This window comes from Pollicipes pollicipes, unplaced genomic scaffold (genome assembly GCF_011947565.3).
Source record: "Pollicipes pollicipes isolate AB1234 unplaced genomic scaffold, Ppol_2.1 Scaffold_7262;HRSCAF=8765_pilon_pilon_pilon, whole genome shotgun sequence".
NCBI lineage: Eukaryota > Metazoa > Arthropoda > Thecostraca > Pollicipedomorpha > Pollicipedidae > Pollicipes > Pollicipes pollicipes.
In genome coordinates, this window is record NW_023597055.1 from 16608952 (window position 1) to 16620677 (window position 11726).

At 49.1% G+C, this 11726-nt stretch overlaps 2 protein-coding genes across 2 annotated transcripts in view; one reads left to right on the forward strand and one right to left on the reverse strand.

The window, feature by feature from the left end:
* The window catches only part of LOC119113884 (myosin heavy chain, muscle-like), a 42988-nt gene extending 41892 nt beyond the window's left edge, over positions 1 to 1096 (forward strand). Inside the window, 2 exon segments of the mRNA XM_037238117.1 lie at positions 49 to 192; positions 811 to 1096. Coding sequence (XP_037094012.1) covers positions 49 to 192; positions 811 to 921 — 255 coding nt within the window. The 3' untranslated portion in view covers positions 922 to 1096.
* A 6605-nt stretch (positions 1097 to 7701) lies between these two features.
* Positions 7702 to 9617, reverse strand: LOC119113897 (zinc metalloproteinase nas-23). Its single transcript, XM_037238127.1, has one exon. It carries the CDS (start codon positions 9442 to 9444, stop codon positions 7966 to 7968), a length of 1479 nt encoding a protein of 492 aa, XP_037094022.1. The 5' UTR covers positions 9445 to 9617; the 3' UTR covers positions 7702 to 7965.
* Between the last annotated feature and the right edge of the window lie 2109 nt (positions 9618 to 11726).

An 11726-nucleotide genomic window follows, 5' to 3' on the forward strand; every position in this document is an offset into this window, starting at 1 on the left:
CCTTTTCCGCCTGTCGACTCCGTGCTGATCTCAAATGTCTGGCCGCAGGCGGACGAGGACAAGAAGAACCACCAGCGCATGCAGGACCTGGTCGACTCGCTGCAGCAGAAGATCAAGACGTACAAGCGGCAGATCGACGAGGCGGAGGAGATTGCCGCCCTCAACCTCGCCAAGTACCGCAAGTGCCAGCAGGTGCGTGCCGCCGATGTTGCCACCGTGTCGCGCCAGCGATGGGCTGCGGATAGTGCGCGGGAAGGATGTCTTGGTTTTCCTGCGGGGCGCAGCCTCTTTTAATTCGTGAGGGTGGAAAGCCAAAACAAATTTCGAGAATCATCCATTGGCTTTTGCTCTTTCGGCTCGTTAGTGGATTTTCGCATTCGAGCCTTTCTTGCAGGCTGAGGGGAAAACGCATTCGGGCGATTCACGATCCGGCCCAAAAAGATAAAGAGCTTCACGCATGCGCTTCACAGACCGGAAATTATGCCTAGGGGTAGTCAAATAACGCACGGGGTGTGCGCACCTTGCGCGTGATTTTCGGAAGCTTTTAACTGGGGCCGATTTACTCCTATATGCTAATGGTTCGGCTTGAGGAACTTTGAAGCTGCTCAGGTGCCGCCAGCCAGTGACCTGTGCCTTCTGTGGGCTAATGTCATGCTATGTTGATGGTGTATCTGAATTGCGTTGCTTGTTTGCGGTATCCTTTGCCATGCCGTGGTCTTTCGCTGCCGTTGGAAGACCTCGATACGTCAGGAGGTCCGACTGTAACCCGTGACCTCTGACCCGTATCTGACCTGCCCCGCCCCACCGCAGGAGCTCGAGGCGTCCGAGGAGCGCTGCGACATGGCCGAGTCGACGCTGGCCAAGTTCCGCGCCCGCGGTCGTGGCGCCTCGGTGGCGCGCGCTTCCAGCCCCGCCTACTAGATGGCAGCCCAGTCGACCTGGCCGGGCCGGCCCGCCCCCGGCCGCCCGGCCTGCTGCGCCCTTCTCATTTCATTGTCCCTAGGCGTTCTGTCCGTCTGTAGAGTGCCAGCTACGCTGCCGCGTTGTACCTACATGAATAAGCAATCTTCTGAATAAGAAGGTGCTCGAAAACGGACGAAGCGTTTGGCAGAGACTGTGAGGGTTGAACGAGGGAAGGCCAGAGGATGCGTGCGTTCCCGCCTTCCGCACGGATGGAGGAGGTCGTCGCGGAGGTCTTGCTCACGCGGATACACACGCACGTAACGTTCACGAGCTCGGATAAAAAACAGAACACACCGAGGTCTTGTTTAGACCGGTGATGAACTATCCTACCAATGGTGATTGAAATTGGCGACCAGGGACTGTTCGAATGCTTGGGATGAAGATCGTGGGTCCGGAAACCCAGTCTCTTTCCAAATCTGCATTGCTCAATTGGTAATTCCCCACCTTATTTCGACGAACATTTCTTATTCTCGGGCCATTTGTAAATTAATCCTTTTTTGAGCATCATATGAGTCTTGGCGATCATAATGTGCTCAAAGAAGGCGAAATTAATGTGGTAATTAGCCATTTTCTCAATTTTGCAAACGTTCCAGCACAAAAACCAGTTGGATGGTTTTTGCTGGTTTTACAGGATGATGGCTAATGCTGGTTTTACAGGATGTTAAAACCAGCATTAGAGCCCAAAGCAGCATCGGGAGCGAGAGGGAGCCTTACAAAAGAACACAGTCGACAAACCCTGCTCGTGGTGACAGCTGGAAAGCTCCATACTATCTATCTAACAAAACCATATAGAATAGCATTATCTAACTATGCAAGGATTCACCTGAAAATGTACTAGACACGTTCTCAGTAAAATTTCATGTGACACGTTCTCTGCAAAAACTCACCTGACGATGTTTTGGACACGCTCCCTGTAGAGACTCACCTGACGATGTCTTAGATACGTTCTCTGCAAAAACTCACCTGACGATGTTTTGGACACGTTCTCTGCGAAAACTCACCTGACGATGTTTTGGACACGTTCTCTGCGAAAACTCACCTGACGATGTTTCATCACCTGACGACGATGGAGCACGTTCCTATAATAACTCACCCGACGTTGTTTTGGACACGTTCCCCGTCACGCAAAAGCCGTATCAAACCACAAAATGAGTGCGGCGGTGTATTAGAACAGGGCAGCTGGTTACATAACGTTTTGGTGAACAGCACACCTGTTGCCGGAATGAGAGGAGCCCACTTGCGCTGCTCCGCCGCGTGTTTTCCCCATACAGTAGGCCGTCCGTCAGACGATGGATCGTTAGACTGACCCGCCATGCATGACGGCCATGCGGTCGCACGCCTCAGCACATGCAGCACGCGATGGGACCCGCTGCGACTGTGTCCTGTCCTCAGTTCAAGGATGGTTAGATTTCGCATCCAGAGCGTGGCTTTGTTCGATTGGGAAAACGTGCTAGCAAGGCCAGGGCCAGCAAAGCTCCAGTTTATAGGTGCGAGTTGCACATTTCTGACAGAAAACCTATTAATTGTCACGTCAGCCACAACGTCTATATAAACGGTCCGTTTACTGCCGTGTAAAATGCACGCATGTGTATCACACTAGAAATCACATAATGCATATTTGAGGTGCGATGCATATAGATATATAAAGTCGAAAGATTTACAAAGATCCAAGACATATTTGACAATAAGCCAAAAGATCCAGCAAGAACCAAGTTCCAGCCTGGAACATGAAGAGATCCACGAAAAACCAAGGTATATGTGTACACACACACACACACACACACACACACACACACACATATATATATATATATATATATATATATATATATATATATATATCCCTGGTCCTGTACAGTTGATGAAGTAAGAGAAACAACATTGATTCATCTTTTTAGAAAACCGTCAAATTCTAGCTCTTTGATGCAACCCCGCCACAATGAGATCCCATCAACATCTGCCACATTTTGCAGAATGGAACATGAGAAATGCAATCATATATATCTGACTACTTCATTTTCTGCATGCGTGTAATCTTGTATACACACCTTAAACATTCACTTTTGGTACTTGCAACATAATATTTCTTCCAAGGCTGGTTGGGGGAGTGTTTGCAGACATGGGACATTGCTACTTCACCACAATAAACCCATATTCACTGAAATCATTGCATCTTTGCCTCACATTGCGCCTGCCAACAATTCCTTTTATACCGGTACTATCATGGGAGCTCCTCTCCAGCCAAATATGCCCTCAGCACCCAAAAACACACGTGACAGCAAGCTCCCATGACAACAGCTTAGCAAAAAGGCCAGAGAGTACGTGTCATAACACATAACATGAAGATCGATCTATTTCGCCACACGCTTTATTTAAATCCGTTTTAGCCAAGACAACAAAAATTGAGCGACGCCGACCCACGCCAAAAACGCAGATCCCGCTGGATGACCTTGGCCAACGGCCAGTTTTATTTAGAAAATGTGGTTTTTGTGGTCTGTGTGTACGCTGCTCAGCTGCCCGGCCGTCGCTGGTGCCCATTGCTCTGCATCGCCGGCTGCCGCTATCACGCCTCCTCATGATAGCAAATCTATAATGAAGAGAGCAGGGGTGTCAGTTTTTGTAAATTATTAGAGGGCCGGACCAAAGGCCCGGCCTCCTACCGCCCGCCCCCCCCCCCCCATTTTTTCACCGTATTTAGCCGACTATGTTAATTAAACGCAATATATGTTTTAATGTTTGTATGACTTATAAGCCTTTAATTTAAGCAGTACAGAAGTCATACAGGGTTGGATCCAGGGAGCATGCAATGCACGCACGCGTCTCTCCTGATCGACACGTGAAGGTGCCCCTTTGGAGGCCACCTTAGGGCGCCGATGGCGCTCTTCTATGGCAGTCATGGGAGGCGGCACGCATTTTGGTTGTGGGGGACGGGGACGGGGCAAAATGAGTTTTGCTAGCCATGCAAAACTCAAGTCATCCTCATATTCCAGACCTTTTCACTTAAGCCTCACAAGCTATTGCATATCTTATGACGCTAGGTATGTTAAGTTTATTGCATCGTTTATCCGCTCATCTGTTAAGATTTGTATCTTGTGGTGAGAGCATCCACGACTTTTTGTTATGAAAGTAGTGCGAGACGCCAGTACGCAGAAAGATCAAAGGAGATAGTCGTTGTGTTATGATCATCTTTCACCCACGTTTTTGTAGTGTCCCAGCCAAAAACATTGGGGGGGGGGGGGGCAAGCCAACATGGGGGCAGCTCAACATTGGCGGGGGGGGGGGGAGGCAGGGACCTCACAAAAGAATACAAATCGACACCCGTTATGAGGAGCCTACGGGTTAGGATACGAGTTGGATGAGGTTATGTGCACGACTCAGCACGTTATGACTCCGGTGCACCCGATAGCCACACACTCAGGTGAGTCATAGAACTAGGATGAAGGCCGGGGCCGGGGTATTGGCTGGACAGTAGGTCCTGTCAGGCACCATGAACGGCTATCTCCCCATTCACGTTTGTCCGCCCTTAACCATGCATCCCATATCACACGGCATCCCGCCTCCACCGTTTGGCTAGTGATGCTTTTTCAACTGGGAAAAAACGGGACCAGATGCACTGATAAAAGGTGAATGTCCTGAATCCCATAGCATGCCCAAATTGGCGGGGATCCCGCGCAACCCCCATTTCCGGCACTCGACACCATAACCCTGACGTTTGCGCGGCCCTCAGTGAGCTAAATTAAGTTTCATTTAATGCATTTCAGTCATCTGTTGAAGCCACGTCTATGTCTGTTTTAAAACGCATCAAATCAGTCTGTTATCAACTTGGCGCTGACGCGGCTACTGGACCGGCACCAGGTGTATCAGAGCTGGACGACGGCTCGTCCCTTCGCCTGACCTCCAGGATGATGGCTCCCTATTCAGACATATTTACGGACCTGTGGCTCCCTTTTTGACAGATTCACGTCGAGAATTGTGCGCGTTGCAAATAAAGTGCTGTGCTTCAACCCTCAAGGTCCGCCTTGTCTTCCCTAATTTTATGTGGAGACCCGCTCAGGCTATAAAATTAACTGAAACGTGTGTCATCAAGGTATATATACGTGACTGTGGGTTACGGTTCGTTTGCGCCACGTTCATTCCTCGCTTTCATGGCTCGCTTGCCCCCGTGTAATCACGACTCGCTAAAGACCTTAAGGTATCAAATCCGCGTTCACATATCTGAGCACACGGCGTTAATCTGCATGCACGCATTACGACTCCCCTGCACGACGGTCCAAATGATGCAGCTTCCCTTGCAATATAACCCGCCAGGCGCGTGACCCAGACCCGAACCCCGTAGCAAGAGTTTACCCCCACCCGGCCGGTGGCAGCCCATCCTGTCTGGCTAGTCCTCTCCGGTCTCCGGAGACCGCGCCGGTCATGTGAGTCGTTGTTCCCCCGAATGTAACGCTCCCGCGGGTTTTGTTCCACATCCCCTCCTTCCAGGTTCCAGCCACCAGCCAAGTTCGCTCCCTTCTGCGTTCCTGGTCACATCCGTTTTGCATGCGCTATTTCTCGGCCCGGGACATGCCCAGGGCATCGGATAGCGAGCGTTGGCATGCCCCGGGGTGAAGCCTGGCCCTGAGGTTTTGCTGCGATGGCGTTTTGCTGCATGCTGATTGGCCGGGGCTCGGGCTCAGGCTTTCACTCCAAACTTGCCCACAGGCTGCTGGTTGCATTAGCTGGCTCCGCTCCGGTCTGATGCTCTGCTCTGCACGGGCCGCTCGCTGTCGTCCGTTGGCAGTCTGTCGACCCCGGCGAGGCGGACACGCCAGCGGCGTGGACACCGCTCCGCTAGATGCCCCGCTCCCCGGCTGTCTCCCGCTCCGGAGATGCTATTAGCAATTGGGCTGAAGCGCGCCGGGCGTGCAGCTGCCCTTCTGGTGCGGTCTGTGCCCGCAGACGCCTTGCTCTGGAGGATAGTCCGTCGCTGGGTTTTTGGCTTACTTATAGCAGCCTGGCTGCTACGCAGAGCAGGAATTGTAGCGGGATGGGGGAAAGAATATGCACACATACGGTATTATTTAAAATGCAAGCTCCGCCTTACACTAGGAGCTAGCTTTGCTTGTTACAGTGGTGGTATCAAGGCATGCTGATGCACTTGCCTGTGGTGCGTGACCTTAATAATGTGAAAACAACAATATGTGGGTTGCCCTGCGTGACTTGCATGACTCTGTGGCTGAGATGCAAGAGTCAGGATCTTGCAACTATACAAAAATAAGAGACCAGCATTCAAGGTACAGTGCTTTTGACAAAACCAATGACAACCAGAAACCAAGAACGGCCCATCACTGCTAAAGAATCAGAGGGAGCCAGTATCCAGGGTTTGACATGGTCGAAGGAGCCGGTGGAAACCAGGATCCCCAGTTTAAATTCATCAAAATAATCACGGAAAACCAGGATCCAGGATCTTGACTACCGAAAAAAAACCAGTAGAAACCAGGATACAGGGTTTTGTTTTGTCGACAGAACCAGTGAGAACAGGGATTCAAGATAGGTTTTGTCGAAAAAAACCAGTGAGAATCAATATCATTGATCCTGTTTGTCAACAGAACTAGCAGGAGCCAGGAGCCTGAGTTTTGTTTAGTCAAAAGAATCGGTGGGAACCAGGAATCATGGTTTCGTTTTGCTGAAGCAGCCAGTGGGAACCAGGAACCAAAACTGAGAACCAGTTACATGTCCAGATTAATGATAATGATAACAACCATCAGCGTTACCATTACCACCACCACCACCATCACCATCACCATCACCATCACCATCAACATCACCACCACAATCATCAGCATCAGCATCAGCATCACCATCACCATCAGCATCATCGTTATCAGCATCACGGTTATCGCCATAAAGACCATGATTATCAACACCATCATCATCTTCCTCATCATGATCAAAATCGCCATGAGGCATGTCGGCGCATGTATCGCTCTTTCTTCATGAAACTGAACAGAAAATGTGATTAGTGTTGTATGTAAGATATAACGTGATGTAGAAGGGCATCACAGTATAAAAGCGACCCATGCTCAAAAAACACCAACGTTTGCTGAGAAGAGAGAGGTCTTAACATTTTGCAATCTACTGATCACTCCTGGTATGCAAGCCTTACAATATCATGTCATGATGACATTGGGATGTTTTTGTATATTCCCTACCCATTTTTGGGATATTGCATTTGTGTTAAGCAAACTTTGGGCGAAGCCATATGTTATTAAATGTCCCCTTTTTAACTTCAGCGAGTATTGTGTTTGTGAGGAAATCCCGGAAATGGGGAATGTGCTCAGCCTTGACATTACAACCAAATTATTAATTGAGTAAAAACAATATTTGGAATTTCATCTGCCATAATAAGTATAATGCGACTGATTGAGTTAAACAATATTTAGGATTTCATATGCCATAATAATCATAATGCGATTATGAAATAAAATCAGTCAAATGCGCTACAGCAATTTAGTATCATGTATTTCGGACTGTGCAAGACACAACTGGCAGCCTAGAAGCCATGCAAATTTAATACCAAAGTACCCAAATGTGCCCAAATGCGTCAGTACATCTCTGTACCCTTTTCAAAATAAGCGTTTTGATTCGGCAGGGGGACATTGAACAAGCGTGCGGCTTCAGATATGGTCAGTGGGGTTGTCTACGTGGCTGACATTGTGAGAAATGGGGAGAGGGAACATAACCTGTTCACTGCACCAATGTCACTCAACCAACGCTGATCATTGACTGGTGGTCAGTGATCACTGATCTCTTGCCGGGGGTCACTGAGCACCGACCACTGACCAGCGGTCAGTCAACATTGACCACTGATCACTGGCCGACGTGCGGTTACGCGACAGGGGGAGGGGTTGGGCTGTCCGCCGGCGGAGTTCACCTGAGCTGACCTGGAGGACGGCCTCACAGTGACAGGCCGCGCCGCCCCGGCCGGGCCCGGTCCAGCCCGCTCCAGCCACCGGGCCCCCACTACATGCTATCCGAGACACCCTGGCATGCCGGCACCGTGTTGGCCTGGCCCGTGCACACGTAGTCCGTGTAGAAGGACGACTTGATCACGCCATCCTCCATGCTGCGCACGGCCGGATGATCCAGCTTGTGCACACGGAAGATCACCAGCGGGTCGATGGACGTGAAGAAGACCTTGCGGTACATGCGCGCGAACTGCGCGGCGCAGTAGACGTTGTGCAGGTCCCAGATGTGGTCGTATATCTCGATCTGCATGAACGTGCAGCCGGTGAGGAGCCAGAAGGCCATCTGGTCGGTGGTGGGCCGCTGCGCGATCTGCATCACGATCATGATCCGCTGGCACGACGCCTCGGTCGTGATCGTCTGCAAGCTGGCGTAGAGGGTGTCGTAGAGGAAGTCGGTCTTCATGTTGTTCGGGTTGAAGGTGAAGGCAGTTGCGTACTGGTCCTCGGCTTTCACCAGGAACTTGTAGTCAAAGTTCTTGATGGACGAGCGCAGAGGAAGCATGTTAAAGTCCTCGTATTTGTAGCCAGCTGGGATGCATGCGTGGGTGATGGAGCAGCCGTAGCCGGTCTCCACGCGGTAGGTATCAGAGACCGTAGGCGACAGCCATCTACCCAACACATAGCCCATCTGGTAGGCCACATCGCCACGTTTCTGTACCTGCTTTTTTATGTCTGGGTCATCTGACCAGTCAATTCTTCGGATAATAAATGACGATTCACCGTTCCTGTTCATCGTAAAAGCTGTGGCATCGTAGTGCATAACGGAATTGAAGTCGTATGGACAGTCCTGTTTCTGATTCACGTACAGAATGTCGTCAAGCTCCACGTTCTGTCTCATCCAGATGAGAAATCGGTCTCGATCAGGGCGAGAATGTGAATGCGGTAGCCCCAGAACATGTCCTAGTAGATGTATGATGACTGGTTTCGTTTGGGCGACCTCCGCAATTGACAGCAGATGCTGTTTTCTTTCTGGACGGTAGCCCAGGGAGGCGAAAGATAGCTTGCGCTGAACTATTAGCAAAACCTTTTTTTCGCTACTTGACTTGTCCTCCTTGAATTTTATGCAAGGTATGCGCTCACTCCAGCTCTGCATAGCTTGAACAACAACAGTTTTATCCTTAACCTTTTCACTGTCGGAAAACCGATATTTGATCACACCTTTCGGCCAAGGGTCGGCGACACCGTTCATGGTGTTACCGAAGTGAAATCCATAAATCGTCCACCTCTTCTTTTGCACATCGGTCAGGTGCAAGTCTCCTTCGTATAAAGTGAAGTACTTATCCGGCTCAGACTTCCTTAGCTTCTCCTGATCCCACAACTGGTTGATGAATATTTTTTCCGTTGGACTGAAGGTCTTCTCAGCATCCTTTTTCAGGTCAAGTCTGTCTTGCAAGTGGTGCCATTTCTCCAACGCCTCGGTGATTGGAGTTCGCACCAGGGCAAATGCAATCAATATCCACGTGGGGCGTGCCATTCTAATCAAACATGTGGTCGGTAAAAGAACATCTGTCCCTTTTCTAAGGCACAATCGCGACAAAATTTAGGAAGAACAAGGTCTTAGGGAGGAACTTGTACCGTTTTTATCCTGAATTCTAAACAAAATGATGAACTAGGGAGGGAACCGCTCACAAAAGACCAAAGCGTGACGATTTGGGAAATATCCATTGTAGAACCAAATGCCGCGCAAACAACTGAAAACCTTTCAACGTGCAATAAATCTGGTGGGACTTCCAGGCTCCTAGAAATCCTTAACACGCCTGCATAATACAATGCTGAACTCACAGTACGTTAGTATGAAATTCATTTTGATAAACTACTTAGCATCAAATTTGATCAAAATATGTCCAGATGCCACGTGACGCGACGGAGCACATTGCTATGTCCTTAAGTAAGACGCCCGGTACTCCCGCATGGCTTGCATCTATGTCGCTAAAGATTGACGGCGTGAATCCTTTCTTTGCTCACCAGGTGCTTAGTTATTTGTCGCTACCTGTTAAGGCCATCAATCGCTAAAAGCCACTGATATGCACCCGTATATATATATATATATATATATATATATATATATATATATATATATATACGTATATATATAAAAATGAATACCAATATATGTATATACATGTGTGTGTGTGTGTGTGTGTGTGTGTGTGTGTGTGTGTGTGTGTGTGTGTGTGTGTGTGTGTGTGTGGTGTGTGTGTGTGTGTGTGTGTGTGTGTGTGTGGTGTGTGTGTGTGTGTGTGTGGTGTGTGTGTGTGTGTGTGTGTTGTGTGTGTGTGTGTGTGTGTGTGTGTGTGTGTGTGTGTGTGTGTGTGGTGTGTGTGTGTGTTGTGTGTGTGTGTGTGTGTGTGTGTGTGTGTGTGTGTGTGTGTGTGTGTGTGTGTGTGTGTGTGTGTGTGTTTGTTGTGTGTGTGTGTGTGTGTGTGTGTGTGGTGTGTGTGTGGTGTGTGTGTGTGTGTGTGTGTGTGTGTGTGTGTGTGTGTGTGTTGTTGTGTGTGTGTGGTGTGTGTGGTGTTGTGTGTTTGTGTGGTGTTGTGTGTGTGTGTGTGTGTGGTGTGTGGTGTTGTGTGTGTGTGTGTGTGTGTGTGTGTGTGTGTGTGTGTTTGTTGTGTGTGTGTGTGTGTTGGTTTGTGTTGTGTGTGTGTGTGTGTTGTTGTGTGTGTGTGTGTGTTGTGTGTGTGTGTGTGTGTGTTTGTGGTGGTTTTGTTGTTGTGTTGTGTTGTGTTTTGTGTGGTGTGTGTGTGTGTGGTTGTTTTTTGTGTGTGTGTGTTGTTGGTGTTTGTGTGTGTTGTGTTTGGTGTGGTGGGGTGTTGTGTTTTTTTGTTTGTGGGTGGGTGTGGGTGTGTGGTTGTGTGGGTGTGGGTGGTGTGTGGGTGTGGGTGTTGGTGTGGGTGTGGGTGTGGGTGGGGTGTGAGGTGTGGGTGTGGGGGTGTGGTGTGGGTGTGGGTGTGGGGGTGGGGTGGGGTGTGGGTGTGGGTGTGGGTGGTGGGTGTGGGTGTGGGTGTGGGTGTGTGGGTGTGGGTGTGTCACCCTAGACAACACGACTTTTTCATTCAGTTAATGTTTCTCTCTTCACGTCATTGTTTGATTGCGTCATCGCACTTTCCACAACGGTCATTAAGAGCCAATTAACGGCCGTTATGTATGGAATCATGGTCATGGACGCCTGATATGAACAACTCTGCAATTTTTTGTTGATCGCCACATGATCAATGGAATTACATTATTTGAATGACGTGATTATGACGCTATGGATGCCTGGGTAACCTTGAAATAGTGTGCACGAACTAGTCTGCACATCTTCGCAGACGTGTAGCTCAGAAACTAAAGAGTTTTAGGTCTCGTGAAAGGCAGGATTTTGAACTGCACCGAATGATCTTCAAGATGGTTCGTTTAGTTCAAAAACCCCCCACACATTTATTTTGCGATATTTATTTTATATTTATTTAACACACACATATTTATTTAACACACACACATTTATTTCCCGCCTGAAACAACTTCAGATGTGCGGGGATTTTTCTTTACCGGATTCACGCAAATCACGACCATTACCCACACACGCTCACGACTGCAAATTTGACCATAGGCGACCTCTGACCTGGAAACGCGTACATCGACTATCACACACGTACAATGAGGAGGTCAGAGCACCATTGCGCCACACACGTGGATATCACGCTGATATGTCGGAACCGAGATTGGCTGAGAAGAAGCCCATCTGCATAGCTGGCAGCCGCAATATAGCCTCATTGG